Source organism: Periplaneta americana, chromosome 9 (assembly GCF_040183065.1).
Source record: "Periplaneta americana isolate PAMFEO1 chromosome 9, P.americana_PAMFEO1_priV1, whole genome shotgun sequence".
Classification (NCBI taxonomy): Eukaryota; Metazoa; Arthropoda; class Insecta; order Blattodea; family Blattidae; genus Periplaneta; species Periplaneta americana.
In genome coordinates, this window is record NC_091125.1 from 174,606,888 (window position 1) to 174,627,997 (window position 21,110).

The 21,110-nt window shown below is 37.9% G+C and overlaps 2 protein-coding genes across 7 annotated transcripts in view; one reads left to right on the forward strand and one right to left on the reverse strand.

Moving 5' to 3' along the window:
• The first annotated feature begins 647 nt into the window (after positions 1 to 647).
• Dnali1 (Putative inner dynein arm light chain, axonemal Dnali1) lies at positions 648 to 13,540 on the forward strand. The gene is made up of 6 exons (XM_069834280.1): positions 648 to 792; positions 1,411 to 1,560; positions 3,907 to 4,039; positions 5,710 to 5,855; positions 9,913 to 10,110; positions 13,253 to 13,540. Exons 1-6 carry the CDS (start codon positions 697 to 699, stop codon positions 13,286 to 13,288), a joined length of 759 nt encoding a protein of 252 aa, XP_069690381.1. The 5' UTR covers positions 648 to 696; the 3' UTR covers positions 13,289 to 13,540.
• A 5,696-nt stretch (positions 13,541 to 19,236) lies between these two features.
• The window catches only part of scrib (scribble planar cell polarity protein), a 308,579-nt gene continuing 306,705 nt past the window's right edge, over positions 19,237 to 21,110 (reverse strand). For all 6 annotated transcript variants that reach the window (XM_069836394.1, XM_069836397.1, XM_069836396.1 and 3 more), the window contains one exon: positions 19,237 to 20,736. In XM_069836394.1, the coding sequence (XP_069692495.1) occupies positions 20,533 to 20,736 (204 nt within the window). In that variant the 3' untranslated portion in view covers positions 19,237 to 20,532. The remainder of the gene's footprint in view (positions 20,737 to 21,110) is intronic.

Consider the following 21,110-nt stretch of genomic DNA (forward strand, 5'->3'; position numbering starts at 1 on the left):
TTTTAAAGAGTTTATTTACCGCCGCTTTAACCAATTTTGTTGGTCTTAGCGCGACATCAGAATTTTTACAAAATAATAAATTATAAAATACGATGTTACCTATGTATGTGCATATCATTGTACATAACAACATTACAAGAGATAGGATATCAACAAAGCAGAATGGTTCGAATTACAATATTACTACTGCATACATATGAGGAAAATGATTAAATATACGGTAGGCTACAAGTTTCAACTTTTAAAGAGGTTATCGATTAGGCCTAAATAACGGTAGGACTACTCATGCAATACATATTCCGTGCCGTGTTCATGATTAGATAAGTCTACATAATTACCACCGTGGATAAATGTATTATATAAATATATTATTATATTTATTCATGTTACCACTACTGTCTTCATACTATCATTTGTCTTGGCAAAATCTTTACTAATAATCATAATCATCATCATTACTGTTAGATCAAGATTTTCCTCTAACGCTTATTTCATTGAAAATGATCGATCTATTCTCTCTTCTTATCGCTAAAACCAATAATTTTGTCCATGTCTAGAAAACACGTCTAGTATGGTCGAAAAAAAAATTATATGATTATTTCTCATTACTGTCGTCATAGCAACGTTGCCAACAAACAAGATGGCGACTGGAAACTGTACTAAACCGTCTTTAAGTTGATATTTATTGTTTGCACGATGTCGGAACGGTTAGTGCCGCCCGCGAATACACTTGTGAAGTATGACAACCCTGTTTTGGTGTCGAAGCATCCAGAAAAGAAGCCAGTACTTAAGGTAACTGTAAGTTATGCAGCCCAATTCGTTCATGCCATTGTTATTTTTATCTTGTCAAAAAGACGGGTTCATATTATTTTATTTCCTATTACCAGTCTTGAATGAAACAAACGTGACACCATCTATGGCTATAAACTATGACTTCAATTACTTAGCGATACATTGAAACAGAATAGTCTAACAAGAGAAGCAGGGTGTTTAAATGAGTGGAAGTACGGTACGCTGAACCCCGCACTCTCGTAGTGTAGGAAAAGGCGTCGTAAGACGTGTAACGCGGTTTCGACTCCGTGCGGGGCAAAAGTTACCTCTCTTCGTCAGAATTGCTGGAAGGACTTCGAAGTCCAGATTTTACCGCGAAGGCAGAGAGATCCGAGCCTGCCGTAGCTGCTCAGCGGATAATTTATACCAGTAGGATCTGAGTTCGATCCCTGATAGAATGTTTCGGTTCGCTCGCCAAATTCAGCTTGCACGTATTCGTCTTTACGGTTCAAAAGACACAAAACAAGATATTAAGTAGGACCACGTCGTACGTCGCACAAAAATATAACAGCCCTGCTTCATTTCGTGGTTTTGAAGCTGTGTTAGCTTTATTCTCCATTGAGGACTGTTTTCCCGCAGTCATTGGCTGACAGGGGGGACTCTCCTCTCGCGAAGCCGTCGAAGTCTCCGCCGCTTACTGCCGAGGCCCGCAGGGAGACCGAGGACATACTCAACTCCATCCTGCCGCCGCGGGAATGGGAAGAGGAAGGCCAGCTCTGGAGGCAGCAGGTAAGCATACGGGCTTATAGGCTTTGACGGTAACAACTTTTGTCAGCAAATTAAGCTCTCAGGAATAACTCCCTGTAAAGTTAATTTGAATAATTTCGAGGGAAAAATTGTTCCGGGGCCGGGTATCGAACCCGGGACCTTTGGTTAAACGTACGTACGTACGTACGTACGTTTAACCAAAGGTCCCGGGTTCGATTTTCCCTCGAAATTATTCAACTTTTGTCAGGTTTACTATGCTGCCATCTAGTTGTTACATAAGAAGTCACGTCATAACTCCCATTTAACCAACCAACCAACATCTTGTTGCACTGAAAGTCTATATGAACGGAGATCAAGCTGACTTGCTTTTGACTCCTTCTTTAATTTATAATCGCTTTGAAATTGTTCATTCTAGTTTTTCAGTCCTTGATGTTAACCCATGATGCATTTATAAAAGATATGGCTGGTATAACTTGGGCTTTATTCTTTATGCTTGATGATTAAACTTCTGTAGCAGAGGATTTGGATGATTTTTCAATGTTTGTATAAATTTGAGCTTTAAATTTTCCGAAAACTCTTCAATTGATGCTATGTCCAAAACTTCATGTAAAAATTTATTGGATGTTGTGTAATCAGCTCCAGCAATTGTGCGCAGAACTGTTCTTTGTACACCACGCAGTCTTCTCAGTAGAGACCCATTGACAGATGACCAAGCTGGATATGCATATAGGAGGCTAGCTCTGATTATTGTTATATAGAAAGTTTTCTTAGTCCACAAACTCAGCGATGGCGACTTGAATAAAGGATACAAACGTTGAAACATAGCATATCCTTTGGCAGCAATTTTATTCATGTGAGGCTTAAAAGAAAGTCTATGGTCCAAAAGTATTCCCAAACAAGTTGTTTCTTTTTGATTTGGAATTACTACATCAAAAAGTTTCAGTTCAAATGGTTCTTGCGGTCTTCTTTTAGTGAAAATTACTACGGAACTCTTAGAGGCACTGATTATTTTCCAATTTATGAGCCAATTTTCTATCTTGTTTATTAGCGACTATACTGCCATCTCGTGTTCGTTTACGGTGGACGTGTGGCGATCCTGGTGGTTGTTCTCTTCGAAGTGCTACCGATTTTAACACAGGGATGATCAATCTGTTATATATGTAATCTGGGGCATAACACAGAAGTAACTACTTGTATGGCTTGGGCACCTTTGCGGGCGAATGGGGAGGGAGAGATCTTTATGTCCGTCGTCCCCACGAAACAATTCAGCTTCCAAAGGGTTGGATTTAATTTATAATTAGGCCTACTTAGCACTTCACAAACATTTATGAACAACATCCAAGTTGGGTCGAAGCATTCAATTATTTCACCCATAGACCGCTCGAAACTTTTCTTAATGTCGTACACTCGTACGCATGCGCGATGAATTCGCTCAAGCTGCAGCTACGCAGTTCAATTTTCCATGCGTACGCATGCAACCTGAGGAGAATATTGAAAGAATCAAGTTTAAAACGCACATTCAATTAAGATGCATGCAAATTTTGTGTCTACATGGTGTGCCGTGAGCCTTGTAGATTTCCAGAGCGAATAGCTCATGTTGTATGTAACAAAAAACTATAACATCATATTGGTGGAAAGTTCATAGTTTTTTTTTCCAAATGTTTAACACTCTCTTATTCAGTAACTATTGCGAGTAGGATCGCTAATTTTTCCATATCGATAGAAAATCTGAATTTATCCCTTTGGCTTATTATTTTCAATAGCATGAACGGTTTTCGTGTAAATTTAATTTTAAAAACCTCTAAATTCAAGCCACTGCACGAAGCGAGCAAGTGGCAACGTCTTGGCAGACAGCAGCTCACCTATCGAGACACACCGAGTTCGTTGACCTCTTACATCTGTATCACGAGTAGTGTGTGTTAGCGGCGATGTTACCGGACTGCTGAAACTTCAAACTCAATTTTCTAAATAACCGTGCATTTAATCACAAAACGTAATATAGGTTTTCTATTCTTTTACGTGCACCACAGCGTCCCTTTCAATCTTCAGAGTTATTTCACTTCCATTCTGTATATAAATTCATAAATATTAAATATCAATCCAATACTTATGTCTAGTTGATTGGCAAAATTGTGGTCCAAGATTTTCTGAATTTTTTATTTAACATTTTACGTCTGCATATGAAAAACTTACTGATAGCTAAAGTATCTTAAATATATGATTGGTTCGTTAATTCAGTAAAGCACTGAAGGAAAATGTGATGGTAAAAAGCCAATAATTCATGCTCTAGGAAGATTAATATTCGCACTTTTCTACGAGTGTACGTTTTTAGAAAATAAACATATTTCATGTGGCCATGTACTGCAGGTATCCAGCACACCTGCCACCCGCCTGGACGTCATCAACCTGCAGGAGCAGCTGGACATGAGGCTGCAGCAGAGACAGGCCCGTGAGACAGGCATCTGCCCTGTACGCCGCGAACTTTACACTCAGTGCTTCGGTGAGCTACGAGAAATGACATGGTGCACAAGTAGCTAGATTCCTACCTACAAATCCAGGACGCAAAATTCGATTCCCACAAATAAATGTAATTTCATCTGATTCCGTTTAGGAATGTGTATGTTTCTTGCATTGTCATCATGAGGCCAGAGCAATGGCGTAGCTTGGGGGGAGGGGTACAGGGGTAGTTGCCCCAGACACAAAATATTCGTAAAACTTTTTTGTTATTTACAAGAAAGAAGATAATTGATTAAATGGCGATCTTACTCGTGTTAATTGTGTAAGCATGTGCGGCTTACAGCTGTTTCGGTGCTTCTTCACACCATCCTCAGAGCCTACTAGATCTCGGCGTCATCTCGAACTTCGCTGCCTGTTGTGTGGGTGCGTTCGATTGTTGAAAAGTGTTGAAATGTGGTGTCAAATACTGTGTGTGTTCTGAAATTGATGTGTGTTGAGAATTTGATCAGGGTGTGTTTTAGTGTGTCTGCATATTTCATATTGTTCTACTGTGTTGAGGTTTTGGTTTCTGGGTTGTATGTGTAGGATTTCCATGCCTGTATTTATGTTATCGTATGTGTGGTTAGCATTAGTTATGTGTTCGGCATATGTAGATGTATTGTGTCCTCTGGTTATTGCTTTAATGTGTTCTTTGCATCGAGTTTGGAATGATCTGCCTGTCTGTCCAATGTAGAAACTGTCGCATGTGAGTTTGTATACGCCTGTGTGGTTGTATTTATTTGTTTGTGTGTTGAGATGTCTTTGTAGTGTGTTTTCTGTTCTGTATGCTATGTTGTATTTCTGTTTTCTGAATGAGGATGCGATCTTGTGTGTGTTTTTGTTTTCGTATGTTAGTGTGATGTATTTCTTGTGTTCTTGTGTTTGTATTGTGTTTTGTGTGTTTGTTGAGTTTTTGTTTTGTCTTCCTTATGATATTGTCTATTATGTTTGGATTGTAGCCGTTTTCTTGTGCTATGTATTTGATCGTGTTCACTTCTTCATTGTAGTGTTGTTGGCTCATGGGTATGTTGAGTAGTCTGTGTACCATTGTCCTGAATGCAGCATGTTTGTGTTGTGTGGGGTGATTAGATGTGTTGTGTATGTGTGTGGTGGTGGTGGTTGGTTTTCTGTATATTTTGAAGGTGTGTTTGTTGTCAACTTTTGTTATGGTGATGTCTAGGAAGCCGCACATGCTTACATAATTAACACGAGTAAGATCGCCATTTAATCAATTATTTATATTCAAGTGTTAAAAGTAGTGTACGAAAGATTCAACATGGATGAAAGAAGAATTTTGTTAAATACATATTGAAAGAGTAATTATGTTTTCAACAATTTTAAGAAGTACGCAACTATTGAAGGGTTATTTCCATCTTTTTGGAGATATTGTAATACAGTTTCCTTAGTAGTGTTGGAATTTCAACATTCATTGAAATATTGGCGAGGGAGGAGGACCCTGACAAATGTTTGTGGTAGGGCCCATGGGTGGCCTTGTACAAGGTCATACCAACAATGACAAGTGACAAACTCTGAACCAAATGCACCTATAGCAAGGAGATAAATCTTATCTGGCATTCTTCACACCAGAAATTGAACCTTCTGCCTCCAGATTTTGCAATCACAGCAGATAATGAAATTTTCTAAAGCTTCAAAACTGAAAAACCTTTGCCGCAGATGAAGTGATACGCCAAGTGACAATCAACTGTGCAGAGCGCGGACTGTTGCTGCTGCGAGTCAGGGACGAGATCCGCATGACCATTGCGGCCTACCAGATCCTGTACGAGAGCAGCGTGGCCTTCGGCATCAGGAAGGCGCTTATGGTGAGCTCTTACTTTGAAGAATGAAGGCATGTTGCAGCAGAAATGCATTTTATAATAATAGACAATATCATAAACTGATATCATGAATATGACATATACTTTCTCAAACCAAACTCTGCCATTAGTACTGGTACTACACTTGTAAGAAAAAAGAGAGATTCTTCGAATTTTATCTTTTAATGTGTTTAATCAATTTTTAAATATACTGTTGATATAAATTTATTATCCACTATTTTTCACTGATATGTGATTACGAATTTCGTAATTTTAGCTTGCAGAGGATCTGACATTCATGTCTACTGAAGGCTGCATATGGATACTTGATAAGAAGTTTGTACCAGACAGGTCACAATAGGCAGCAATTCATTTTAGGAAATAAAAACTGAATTTACCTCTCAATATATATATATATATATATATATATATATATATATATACAGTAACAATAATAATCCGTGGTGCTACAGCCCGTGAAGGGCCTAGACCGACCAGCTGGCTGCTGGCTTCACGCCCACGTGTCGATGCAGAGGTGGACGATCATCCAACCAGAATGGAGGTATCGTGTGGTTAGCACGATGATCTCCCCAGTTGTTATAGCTGGTATTCGTAACCGGATTTTGCTACCTATCGTAGCTCCCCAAGTGCATCACGATGCTGGGTGGGCACCGGTCCCATATACTGGCCGAAATTTCATGAGAAAATTTCTTCCCCCATGAGGACTCGAACCAGCGCGTATTTCGTAACGCGAGTCCTAGGCAGGATGCCTTAGACCGCGACGCCACGGTGCGGGACATATATATACAATAGAAAATATAAATATAAAATGTACAAATACACACATGCATACACACATAGATAGATACACTTTAAGTTTAATTCCCTTACAAAAAGAGGTTATTCATTTCTTCATGGACTTTAACACAAAGCTTATAATTCGGATATTTTTCACTGAAACGTTCGAGAATCACAAATAGCTTGAACTTGTTCGCTCAGTGTATACGTCAGAGATGTCATTCTTTTCAGACCAATTTAAAGGTGTGCCATCCACCCTCTTAGCTAGGTAAATTTCTCAGGTGGAATGTTTGTAATAAAGGAATGTACGGTATTTAGAAAAATCACACCCTGTTCTATAAAATGCATTAAAACTTCAATACGATCAAATGCTTCAGATTCTTATTAAAATATCACCTCGGAATATGTATGATAAGACTTTCTTGTGTTAAATTCTAACGTACTTTGGCCAAGACCAACAACGACCAGTTCTGAGGATGACCCATAAATAGGTCGAAACATGTAAAAAAAGGTGTGTTAAAAGATGTGTAATCAAGATGTATAAAATATCACCTTTGGCACTTTTAATTTAGCAAGTGTTTGTACTTCTGGAAGTGTGTTTGATTCTTTCAGTAATCATTATTTCATAACTATGGTGCTCATAAATTAACATTACAATGACTTTAACATTTCACTCCTCAAATTATAAATATAAAACTTAAGGCTTTCTGAAATTGAAGATAAAATTGTGATTACTCTCGGCTCCACAAGTAAAGAACCCTGGCCTCATACCACTTCTACACAGATGACAGTGATTGACAGGTCAGTTAGGGGAAGTTGTCTTGCTAAAACTTTCAGCTGTTGCCATGTTTGCTCTTGGCTGGACTCTAAATGTATTTTCTTTTGCAACTGATTGGATTCTTTTCAATGTACTTTCTATTTACGGATAAATTAAATCAGTTGCATAATAATAATAATAATAATAATAATAATAATAATAATAATAATATAGTGTATTATTATTACTACTACTACTACTACAACAGGTCATCACCGATCGAGTGGTTAGCATGTCTGTCATTAGATTAAGAAAAGTGAACAATACGTATCTGTTTTTGTGCCATCGTGCATTGAAATGTTTATATTTAGTCTACTGTATAGGCTATAGGCTAGGCCAAACTAATTTAGTAAACAAGATTAGGTTCTATTAAAAGTTATTTGCTACACAAAAGTAACACTGAAAACTGTGATAAGGTGCATTGTCATATACTATTACAGAGGGCTCCTGTAGCATTTTCAGGACACTCTTCGAAAACTGCAGAGTTCATTGTGCCAAACCGAACCCCCCAGTGCACAATAACAATTCTGTCATCCTTTGCACCTAATATCGGTACCACATAGTTTTCGGAGTCGTCTGTTCAGTTTTTCATGTCGTACCAGGTTTCGTCTACAAACACATCATTGTAGCCTTGTAAACGCAAGTCTTATCTGTTCGAGATACGAGTGCCACCAGGCAATGATGTTACTGGCTTCAGCTCTAGTGGATTTTCTTTGCACTGTCTTATATAAAAACCCCATACTTAGGAGTAATCTACGAACAGTTATTTTCCCATAAAGAAATTCGTAGTCAGTGCCACTACTTTTCTCATGCATAGCATGCATTATGGACTCTACTGTCGGTCTCTTGTAGCACTCGTACACTGTTTGTCACACAAGATCATGTGTAAAATCGATTCTTAACATTTTGTACTATAAGTACGCTTAGTCGGAGTAATTTCAGAAGAAGGCCCTGGTTGTGGCTGTGGAGGCACTTCACTATTATTATTGTAGTTATCCACGGCCAAAAGAAATTAAACATTGTAAATTCACCAGCGTACTGCTGACAACCACAGCGCGCTGTTACTAAGATACAACTTAAACCGTAATGCAGTGGCAGGGATATTCTTTCAAAAATGGAAAATTCACAACACAGCATTCTCGGCAGTCTCCTGGCGGTATCTTTATTCACGGTTTCAATAATTGGGGGAGCATGCCAGTCAGATTTATGGCTTGCTGAACCCAACCCTGGAACGAAGGTTCTTTACTTGTGACACCAAGAGTACGTAGATAATTTTGTAACTTTTGATTCTTTTTCCTTTCGCATGAAAGACTGAGTGAGTTTTAAATTACTGAGAAGAGATACGAACAGGAATTCTTAGAGTACAATATCTACAGAAAAGTAGCAGTCTATTTTGTTCTATTCCGTACTGCTCAGCATTATATCAATAACCCAAGCCCCACAATTTGTTTCATTGCAAGCGTAAGTATGTCATCAGTGACCAGTCTTCAGTTCAAGTAAATACACATTACATTTTTAGCAAATTTAGATTCTGATCGTCATTTCAAAATTAACTTTTTGATATTGCATGATAAGAAAACCTGAGTATTATGTAGGAGAAATTGTTTAACACAGAGGACATGCACAAACCCACTTTTCTTGGCCTTAGGGATGCTGAAAACTATGCATTTTCACGAAAATTTCGAAACATTTTTTTTGCAGCACCACAAAACATTCTGTAATGAGAAATTAAAACCTATAGAAAACATTTTAAACAAAACGACTATTTGATTTATCAGTGCTTCTAATGAAATTGAATTTCTGGAGGGGGGGCCACTATGACCCAGCACTGCGACCTTTCAAGATCTATTGTGCTTACCCTCAAGCTAGGCGCATTCCCAAACCCACACTGGCTGACTATACTAAGGTTTGCTGTGTACCCATTTGTGTCTAAGCCAGCCCCCTCCGTGCATCGCCAGTAGGTGTTTAGAGAATGTTATGAAATGACGTAGCTGCGTAATAAGGGGAAAAGGAAGAATTCTGAGGAAAACTCCAACTACGACCTTGTATACGTCATAAGTGTCACTATGGATTTTTCAATGACAAATCCCAGGCCTGACTGAGACTCAAACCTGGACCACCTCTAAGACAGGTCAAAGGTCTGACCATTCAGGGAATGTTTTGTAACCGAAACTGAACAACATATGATCTACAGTGTGGATCATAATGGTAGTTTTAATTACTATCATAAACATTGACTGCATTTTGATCAGCCATAAATGTACAAAACAGGAACCCCATTTCTATTCCTCTCTAAGAAAGTCATGCTAAGGATCTGTATTGACCTTGGCCGGGTTCGAACACACAAATCTTGGGAGTTAACAGCAGGCAGAAAACTTTATTACGTCATAATTTTGTGATCTGTGGATAGGGTCTGAGCTAATATATTTTTGATTTTGTCATTAACAGACTGAGGAAGGTAAACAAGAACTGGAAGAGGCAGTGACGTCACTTCGATCAGAAAAGTTTGAGCTGGAAAAGCAAGTTGTGGAGCTGCGGTCGCGTGCCGAGATGATAGAGCGCCGGGCCAACGAGCAGAAGCTGGCGGAAGATAAGAAGCACGTCGAAGAGATCACGTACCTCAAGAAGACCAACCAGCAGCTAAAGGTATTGCAGCAGCCAAATTACATTTTCGTGCACCTCTTCATCAGAGATTGTGTTGTTTAACATCGATTGTTAGCTCTCAGTGGCTTAGTTTCTTTCGGTCTCATCAATGCCTATTATTGCCAAGGTGGTGGTGTTTTGGGTTCAGAATCAGGGGTCGAAGTCAAGTTTGAGTTTGTGCAGGCGGAAGTAGTATAGAATCTCTTTCCTATCCTATTTTTACTGAATGATTAAATGCAACAGTCTTATAGCCTTATGATGATTGTTCTATCTGATATATTCACGTCCACATCTGTGGAGTAACGGTCAAACCATCTGGCCGCGAAACCAGGTGGCCCGGGTTCGAATCCCGGTCAGGGCAAGTTACCTGGTTGAGGTTTTTTCCAGGGTTTTCCCCTCAACCCAATATGAGCAAATGCTGGGTAACTTTCGGTGCTGGACCCCGGACTCATTTCACCGGCATTATCACCTTCATTTCATTCAGATGCTAAATGACCTAGATGTTGATACAGCATCGTAAAATAACCCAATAAAATAAAAAAAAATATATTCACAGTTGTTTTTACAACGTTTCCTAATTTGTACATTATGATATTTTTGGATGGAACTGAAGTCTCTATTACCGTCACTGTCTCAAAATGAACTTCATGTGTTTTGTTGCAGATATCTCATTTTTACTCTCAAATCTTCCCTGTCAATGTGATTTTCGTTGCAATTTTGTTCTTGAATGCTAGCCATGTTTTGTTTGTTGTTCATGTGGACTTCCATATATTTGCTTTTGATTCTGTGGTCTATAGTCATTATCGATGATATTGATAGTTGATATATCCAGTATTATATAACTATTTATCATATCGATTGAAGAATTAAAAACAAAATAAAATAAGAACTTACTTACTTACTGGCTTTTAAGGAACCCGGAGGTTCATTGCTGTCCTCATATAAGCCCGCCATTGGTCCCTATCCTGAGCAAGATTAATCCATTCTCTATCATCATATCCCACCTCCCTTAAATCCATTTTAATATTATATTCCCATCTACGTCTCCACCTCCCTAAAGGTCTTTTTCCCTCCAGCCTCCCAACTAACACTCTATATGCATTTCTGGATTCGCCCATTCGTGCTACATGTCCTGCCCATCTCAAAGTCTGGATTTAATGTTTCTTATTATGTCAGGTGAAGAATACAATGTGTGCAGTTCTGTGTTTTGTAACTTTCTCCATTCTCTTGTAACTTCAACCCTCTTAGCCCCAAATATTTTCCTAAGCACCTTATTCTCAAACACCCTTAACCTATGTTCCTCTCTCAAATTGAGAGCCTATGTTTCACAACCATAAAGAACAACCGGTAATATAACTGTTTTATAAATTCTAACTTTCAGATTTTTTGACAGCAGACTGGATGATAAAAGCTTCTCAACCGAATAATAACACGCATTTCCCATATTTATTCTGTGTTTAATTTCCTCCCGAGTATCATTTATATTTTTTACTGTTGCTCAAGATATTTGAACGTCTCCACCTCTTCAAAAGATAAATTTATAATTTTTATATTTCCATTTCGTACAATATTCTCGTCACGAGACATAATCATATACTTTGTCTTTTCGGGATTTACTTCCAGTAAAATTCCCGTTTTTTCCCTAATCGTTTTTGGATTTTCTCCTAACATATTCACGTCATCCACATAGACAAGCAGCTGATGTAACCCGTTCAATTCCAAACCCTCCCTGTTATCCTGAACTTTCCTAATGGCATACTCTAGAGCAAAGTTAAAAAGTAAAGGTAATAGTGCATCTCCTTGCTTTAGTCCACAGTGGTTGTGCCAGAGAATCAGTCCCATTCCGAGGCTTATTTGAAGGATTTGTAACAAGCTGTTTTCTATGGTGATGGGTTGTTAGCCCTTCGCCCAACCCCCAAGCTGACCACCCCTCATCAGTTGTCCGTGACTGCTTAGTCACAGCTACACTCCATAAAATAAGAACTGTATTACTTATTTAAACAATATGACATTGTAGCACGAATTACGGACAAATGAACCAGTCATATTATTATATCCTTCAGAGCGACATAGGGACTTCGATGGATGAAGAACATCCAGGAGAAAGAAACACACAAAATATGTTTGAAAGTTTTGAGATTGATTAAAAAAATTTTTTTTTGATGTTCATAAATATTTATTTATGTATCACATTGTTCCATGAGGAACCAAAAGATTCTCAAATTCTTAAATGCTCCAATGATTGTTACTGGAGGAACTCAAAAATCTATATATAATTATCAACCACTTTATCGATTTCTAGAAAGCATTTTAAGCTGATCTGACATATGGACAAGTAGGGTTGAATACTTTCATAATATATATTTTATGCTCGACCATGTCGAAATGTAGTAATTATACACCTGGTATCAGCCCTTTAATGGACCTCATTAAAGTACACCTATTCATTAAAGTTCAAGTGTTCCACCAATCAGAAAACACCATTGTAACAATATGAAAGCGCAAGTATCGATTATTCTCGGATATGCAATCGAAAGACAACTAGCGAAACGTTACAGAGGCTGGAAATCCAATACTGTCACAGAAGGTTATGTTCTATTACTATAATAATTAGCGTTAATTGTAAATAATATACAAATAAATTCAATTGTCATCTCGTTTTTCAATGTCTAAATCAATTTCAAGGTTATATCAAGATTAATGTTTATTTTACTCTCTAGATTATATCAAGATCAATGACATCTGTTTCTCGGAAAAAATCAATACTTTCGCGTCTGCGCACATCTCACAATTTACGAGATATTGCACAAGGTCAGTTCCGCTCCCCAGTCAGATAAGAATAACATGAATACCTATGAATAATTTCAAGTTAGAAATATGGTCGAGCATAAAAAGTCGTATGAAACTTGCCTATAATGGTAATTAAGATGCTGGTATGAAAATTATGAAATGAGTGCAAGCGATAATTTTCATAAGAGCTTCTTAATTACTACCATTATAGGCTCGTTGCGTAATGTACTATTGTAGATAAGGTACGGCCAATATTAATTTGAATACTTTCGATATCTTGTTTAATACTGACCCCTCCCACAATTCACGAGCATTGCTGTTTACACATAACTGACTCAGTTTTGGCTTGTTTCAGTCGCAGCTTGAAGGGATAATTGCACCCAAGAAGTGATGATTCCAGCTGTCAAGGTAAGCCACCACCAAGCTGGTGCAGCGCCATGTCTCAGATGCAAAGTATTTAAATTGACAAATTACACAGGACTAATACTTTAAAGACAGGGAATCAATAGATCAGGCTTGCTATTCAGATTTCAACTTTTCGTGAGGTAATGCACAGAAACTATAATCAGGTGTGAATGAAGATGTCGATGCATTAATATTCTTATTTATTCTGTGTGAAGAATTTGTGGATGTTTGTGGCTTCTTGTTATAAATATATTCATTATTAGCGCTTTCTTATTTCATTCCCCTCGAAGCAGCGAGCAGCAAGAAGATGGACACCAGTTGCTATAAGCTTTTTCAAATTCAGATTTTACATTTATGAAATAAAAAAAATATTCACAAAGTGAATGTCTTGAATCTGTGCAGCAGTCCGTTATTACAGCAAATGCTGGCTGACGTTGCTCAAACCTTGCCGAATTGCATTAATATGGAGACTTCAAATTAGGACAACCTTCAATCATGTTAGTGCAGGTTGTCAATAGACACCAGCAAAAGTCGACCAGGAAATATTACCTTCAAGTAGTTTCTCTGTAAGTGAGCTTAATATAAAATGTAATCCATTTTGAATCTTGCGTACACTGCTTTTAACACTTGAATATAATTAAATGATTAACTAGTGGACTTACTCGTGTTAATTATGTAAGATTTGTGTGGCTTATAGCTGTTTCAGTGCTTCAAGCACCATCCTCAGAGCCTACTAGATCACGGCGTCATCTCGAACTTCTCTGCCTGTTATGTGGGTGTGTTTGATTGTTGAAAGGAAATTTAATGTCAATTCATACTCTCTGCATCATAATCCACAGTTAATTCCCGATTTACCACGAAAGTCGTCTGTAGCTGCATTCAGATTGGCAACAGGTCATGATTGTTTGGCCAAACACCTGCATAGAATTGGAATATATCAGTCCCCTAACTGCCCATTGTGCAACTCAAACCAAGAAATGGATTCTGAACACCTCAAAATCTGTGCTTCAGTGGCTGACCATGATAATATCTTTGAAAAATATTGGAGTGCAAGAGGTCAAATGACTTTATTGTCAAATGCCTGGCATTAGAAAACAACAACAACACGTCATGCTGTAAGGATTTGTTGTACTTCAACTTATTTAAACAGTAACACAAAAAATGTTAACTCAGAACATCGATGATGACTAAGCAACATTTTGCCATGTTTCTTTGAGATACAATCCACATGCAAGCTGTCATGGCAGTCTAGTGGACAGAGTGCAGGACTCATAATCCTGATGACCCTGGTTCAATCCCTGGTGAACTCCTGATTTATGACCTCCATGGTCGAGGTAGCACACCGGTTCCCTGTGGCATTCCAACAAATCTCCATCATTATCTTATCGGGTGTAGCGTAGATCAGCCTCCTATGGCGCATCTGGGCAATGACTGTCGGTAAATTGGTCTGCACAACTACCAGTTCATATGGGGGAATGACGAACAGTCATGTACCCGCTAATAGTTATATATACTCGTATATAAAAATCCAAATGTTCAGCTTCAAATTATCCCCGAATTTATGCTGTAAGAAAACATGCAAAACACTTCAGATCAAGCTGACAACTCGCTCTATTTTACTATCACTCACTCCTTTATTCTGCATACCTGTAAGAAGAGAGAGCTTGATATATATACATACATACTGAAATCAAACATGTAGTACTTTGTAGTACTGTTTATGCACGTATTTAAACATATATGCTTTTGGTAATGTTTAATTTTATATTACAGACCTTAGTACAGTTGATAATGGTTAGATAGAAAAACCAACTTTTTACACATACACTGCTAAATATACACACAAGTGCACACGACCCTTTACTTAATGGCTTGAAATAAGTGAATGCTATTGTCATCTCCTATATTTTATGGGTCTAACTTCTTCTAGTTCATAATACAAAGAGTTAAAGTGGAGAATTTCATGGATGTTTTAAGAAGAACAAATGCACAACTTCAAGAGAATTAATCTTCTCATGCAGTCCAACGCTATTTCCTACACTTACTTACTGGCTTTTAAGGAACCCAGAGGTTCATTGCCGCCCTCACATAAGCCCGCCATTGGTCCTTATCCTGAGCAAGATTAATCCAGTCTCTATCATCATATCCCACCTCCCTCAAATCCATTTTAATATTATCTTCCCATCTACGTCTCGGCCTCCCCAAAGGTCTTTTCCCCTTTGGCCTCCCAACTAACACTCTATATGCATTTCTGGATTCGCCCATACGTGCTACATGCCCTGCCCATCTCAAACTTCTGGATTTAATGTTCCTAATTATGTCAGGTGAAGAATACAATACGTGCAGTTCTGTGTTGTGTAACTTTCTCCATTCTCCTGTAACTTCATCCCTCTTAGCCCCAAATATTTTCCTAAGCACCTTATTCTCAAACACCCTTAACCTATGTTCCTCTCTCAAAGTGAGAGTCCAAGTTTCACAACCACAAAGAACAACCAGTAATATAACTGTTTTATAAATTCTAACTTCAGATTTTTTGACAGCAGACTGGATGATAAAAGCTTCTCAACAGAATAATAACAGGGATTTCCCATATTTATTGTGTGTTTAATTTCCTCCCGAATATCAGTTATATTTGTTACTGTTGCTCCCAGGTATTTGAATTTTCCTCCTCTTCAAAGGATAAATTTCCAATTCTTATATTTCCATTTCGTACAATATTCTCATCACGAGACATAATCATATACTTTGTCTTTTCGGGATTTACTTCCAAACCTATCTTTTTACTTGCTTCCAGTAAAATTCCCGTGTTTTCCCTAATCGTTTGTGGATTTTCTCCTAACGTATTCACATCATCCGCATATACAAGCAGCTGATGTAACCCGTTCAATTCCGAACCTTCTCTGTTATCCTGGACTTTCTTAATGGCATACTCTAGAGCAAAGTTAAAAAGTAAAGGTGACAGTGCATCTCCCTGCTTTAACCCACAGTGAATTGGAAACGCATGACAGAAACTGACCTATACAGACTCTGCTGAACGTTTCACTGAGACACATTTTAATTAATCGAACTAGTTTCTTGGCAATACCAAATTCGTTAAGAATATCATATAAAACTTTTCTCTTAACCGAGTCATATGCCTTTTTGAAATCTATGAATAACTGATGCACTGTACCCTTATACTCCCATTTTTTCTCCATGATCCATTGAATACAAAATATCTGATCAATGGTTTGAACAAGAATTACAGCTTGAATAGCTTAAAATTCACAACTTCATTAACAAACACGGTATGAAAAAGATACATGTACAAACTTACACAATAATGAAGTACAATTTTAAGGTTTCCACAGGTGTCGAATACTTGTGACATTCTTTGGGTAATAGATGCAGTATGTTAGATCTGTTCTTGAGGATTGAATGTGAAGTGAGTGTGTGTAATGGAGAAAAAGGGCTGGTCTGTAAGAATAGTTGTCATTGGTCACCATCCAGAACAAGTGATAAGGGTGAGGAAATATAGAGAAAAGGAAAAGATCATACTGAAATCTATGGTCAGCTCTTTCCAAGGGCCAAGAAATTTATGCGAAAATGGGAACAGACGGAGTACCATGGGTTACCATTGGCATTGTCCAAATAATAATTTCTTGGCATTCAAGAACGCATAGTTATGATTAATAAGGTTTTCTCGTTAATAAACAATGACAGTTCTTCTTTTTCTACAGGGTGCATCTAAATTCAACCAACAAACATCTAGGAGTTGTAAAGGACACCCAACTAAACAATTGTAGTTAGGAAACTAATGGTCTGAAACCAATTACTCACAAGATACAGGGTGTTAATTATTTTTATTTGAAAACTAATTTATGCTTTATCACCTTATTTTTAACTTTACTTGTAACACAATCATAATTAGTTTAACAAATCCTAATAATTAGTTAACAAAAAATATATTTAATACCGTAGAATTGTACATACAAAAAAAAAATTGCACAATATTCCAGCAAAAATAAATTACTGCAGATTTTGTTCAAACTGTGATCCTCTTCATGTGGTAACATCTCTGCACCTTCTAATTATGGGCTGTCAGGGATTTCTCTTAACTCTTGTGCTGCAGCAATGACTTGTGCCACAAGCAACTGGAGCACAATGTACATCAATCTTCACATAACCCCACACAAAAAAAGTCTAACGGGCTTAGATCACGTGTCCTAGCAGGCTGGGATACTGAACCACCACACCCAATTCATCTATCACAAAAAGCATCATCAAGGTATCTGTGTATATACGTCAGCCCGAAAATGTGATGCGCTGTTTGGGTAGTGGACAGAGTTGAGGTACAGTGCGAACACATTATGTCCTACAGGAAATAATTTTATTCTCGAATTCTTCCTTGGACACTTTCATCCTCTGTTGCAAAGTAACAAAGGGTTTCTGGCATGAGGTTTACTACCTCAAAATAATTTAAATGATGTCTCCTATCAGCCAACACAGTTTGTCGGTTGAATTTAAATTCACCCTGTAGGCCTATAATTCCAAATAAAGGGTGCGGCAAAACATCCTCCCTAATTTAAAGTTGAAATAAAAAATAGATGGACCAAAATAAGGAAACTTTATTAATATGAATGGTATCTTACAGTGGGAATTTTTCATTTTTTGAATAACGTGTCTCTCAAGTAGTCTCCTTCACTATCAATGAATTGTTAAATGCGACTTCGGAAATTCTGCATCACTCTAACTAGCATTTCTTGAGGAATAAGACCGATTTTTTTCCTGTATTGCATTTCTTAGGTCTGGCGAAGTCCTCGGCCGATGTTTGAACACCTCAGCCTTAAGATGCCCCCGCAGGGTGCAAGGTCTGGTGATCGTGCTGGACAGGGGACGTCGCCACGTGAAGAAATTAAGCAGCCAGGAAACATCTGTCTCAGGACTTGAGAGAAATCTGAGCTATGTGAGAGGTGGCTCCGTCCTGCCGAAACCATACCTGGTCAATCTGCAGCGCACTGAGTCTTGGTGCCAAAAAATTGTTGATCATAAAAGTGTACCGCTGAGAGTTCACTGTCACAGTAGCACCATCCTCTTCAAAAAAGTAAGGACCAAGTATCCCAACCGCGCACCATACAGTAACACGGTGTTATGTAGAGGTTTTCCATGAAGTTCACGAGGGTTCTGTCCACTCCAATATCGGAAATTTTGATGATTCATGCATCCCGATAAGTGAAAATGTGTAATGCAGATGCTGAAGATGCTGTGATTCTTTTTAGTGATGAAGCACGATCACCGGACCTTGCACCCTGCGATTTTTTTCTATGGGGGCATCTTAAGGCTGAGGTGTTCAAACATCGGCCGAGGACTTTGCCAGACCTAAGAAATGCAATACAGGAAGGAATTGGTCTTATTCCTCAAGAAATGCTAACTTAGAGTGATGCATAATTTCCGAAGTCACATTCAACAATGCATTGATAATGAAGGACACCACTTGAGAGACATGCTATTAAAAAAATGGAAAATTCCCACTGTAAAGATACCATCCATATTAATAAAGTTTCCTTATTTTGATCCATCTGTTTTTTTATTTCAACTTTAAATTAGGGAGGATGTTTTGCCACACCCTTTACTTCACAGAACATGTAGTGTCAGATGATAAGCATCGTGTTCCTTTTACTTTTACAATAAATTTCAGTATTTCTTCTGGCTGATACATAACACACCTCTTTCCTTCCTCTCTTCCCCATATTTATGTGATTCTCTTCTATAGACACCCCCCCTCCCCACCCACATTGCATTTCACGACAGGATCATCCTCCCCTTCTGCAGCTCTGCATCAAATATCCAATTCACACCAGCACGGAGATCAGGAAGGGGAAGCATGAGCTCTGCTGGGAACTTTGAGGAGGTTGTTTTGAAAGAGTACAAGCCTCACTGTGAATCTGTGAAAGCTTGTCTTGTATGTTATAGTCATTTTATTCATTATAAATAGCACCAAGGTTGACACAAACTGCAGCAGCTGGCAAAGAAACCAGTTGAAGGAATCCATTTGAAATGTACAATCAAGTAACAGCTGCTCCTTTTACAACACAATATAGCTGCACAAAACATCTAAATTAATCCATCTTCCCTGAAATGTCTGCCATCTTCTTCACTTGCACTGCCCGAATTCAGTATCGTCCTTCAACCTTAAAAGTGAAGAATTCCGAAGACCAAGGAGGCCGCCATGTTACGATGCACTAATAGGGAGGCTAATGAGGAGATTTCATCGTCAATAAAAACTTTATCTCGATATCACTGTAAATATATTTTTAAACAATCTGTCTTTAAAATCTGTAAATACATATGTCCAACTAATAAAACACCAGGAAATGAAGTGTCTCTACATCAACATCACAGAAAATGAAATCAAAATGTTCAATTTATATACTGGTATGGGACTGACACAACAAAATTTACACTGTACATGCAATCCCCACACACCCGAAGCTGCAGCACTCAACACTTCGCTCTCACAGAACTGAAGCAATACTGTATGTAGTACCAGCGGTATCGGCTCTTCCACTCCACGGTACTTGGTCATCCCGAAAGTTCATTAAATAATGTCTCTATCAATGCTATACTTTGTACAATTGTTTTGTATTATGAGATAGATAGATATATATGAAATATGAATATGTTGGGTTAAATATTTACTTCTAGAAGAATGTGTTAAAATCATTTGTTAATTAAATTATAAGGTTTCAAATTCCCATACCATTAAAATTTGTGATGTGTTCAACAGATCATCCTCGTAAAAAAACATTCTTTTCCATCAAAAATATTATTTGGGTCAAATATAATAAAAACATATAAAATACTTTTGTTACAAAAAATGAGAGTTATGTAGGGGGGCCAATCACTGCAACTAACCTGCTGATGTGAGTGGAACAATCGTCTTCGATGATTCAGATACGAAGGAAGTTCATTTTAAAATATATTATCGCTTAATACAGTAAAGTTTTATATAATATATGAGATATAAAAGATTATTTTTGGTCATTTCTAATCGGTTGATGTAAATCAAGGTGATGTATTAGTTTCTCACAGGTCGACTGATTGGACCCATTACATAGCATCAGCTCAGTCACATTGTTCTACTCCCACACCGACCACCGTTAAAACACAAAACTAAGAGCGTGATATGCCTATCACATTGTTGTGACATTCAAAGTGATGACTTGTGTGATACAATGATGTGAGTTTAAGTTAGTGTTTTCCTCTTTTGGAACGTTTGCGTCTGCGCTTCTTGCTGCCTGCGGGTTCCTCTGAAGGAGTCGGGGACACGGGAGAGACAGGCGGCTCCCCGTCCCCTTCTTCGTCGTCGCCTCCATTCACTTCGCCGTCGCCTTCCTTCTCGCTCTCTGCATTTGATAATTCTAGTGAAATTATCTTCTCCTTTAATGTCTCCACCTTTTAAAAGAATAATACAGGAATTACAAATTACTGCATAAAACAGTACATTATGTACGAAAATTACAGCTGTACGACATGAACTGGAATGATGAAGAGAAGCATGAAGTCACAACTTCATAAAAAGCCGCAGTATAGAGTGATTAGGCTAGAAGTAGAAAAAGATGCAGAGACAATCAATCACGTGAAACAACTGGATACATGTGTATGACTGAATGCTATTACAAACATTTTTTTAAAATAAATCAGAACTGCTGAAAAATAAATATACAGGCACCAAATGAGGCTATCAAATGCAAAACTCACCTTATCCAGGTAAAGTGATTTGTCAGAAAACACGAAAAACCGTTATAGATATGGACAGTTTTGCATTT

What these genes read in the sequence shown, in the direction of transcription:
- Dnali1 (XM_069834280.1), top strand. Translation starts at nt 697, where the DNA reads ATGTCGGAACGGTTAGTGCCGCCCGCGAATACACTTGTGAAGTATGAC. An exon ending in ACTTTACACTCAGTGCTTCG is followed by an intron (nt 4,040 to 5,709) that starts GTGAGCTACGAG and finishes CCTTTGCCGCAG; the next exon opens with ATGAAGTGATACGCCAAGTG. An exon ending in GCATCAGGAAGGCGCTTATG is followed by an intron (nt 5,856 to 9,912) that starts GTGAGCTCTTAC and finishes TGTCATTAACAG; the next exon opens with ACTGAGGAAGGTAAACAAGA.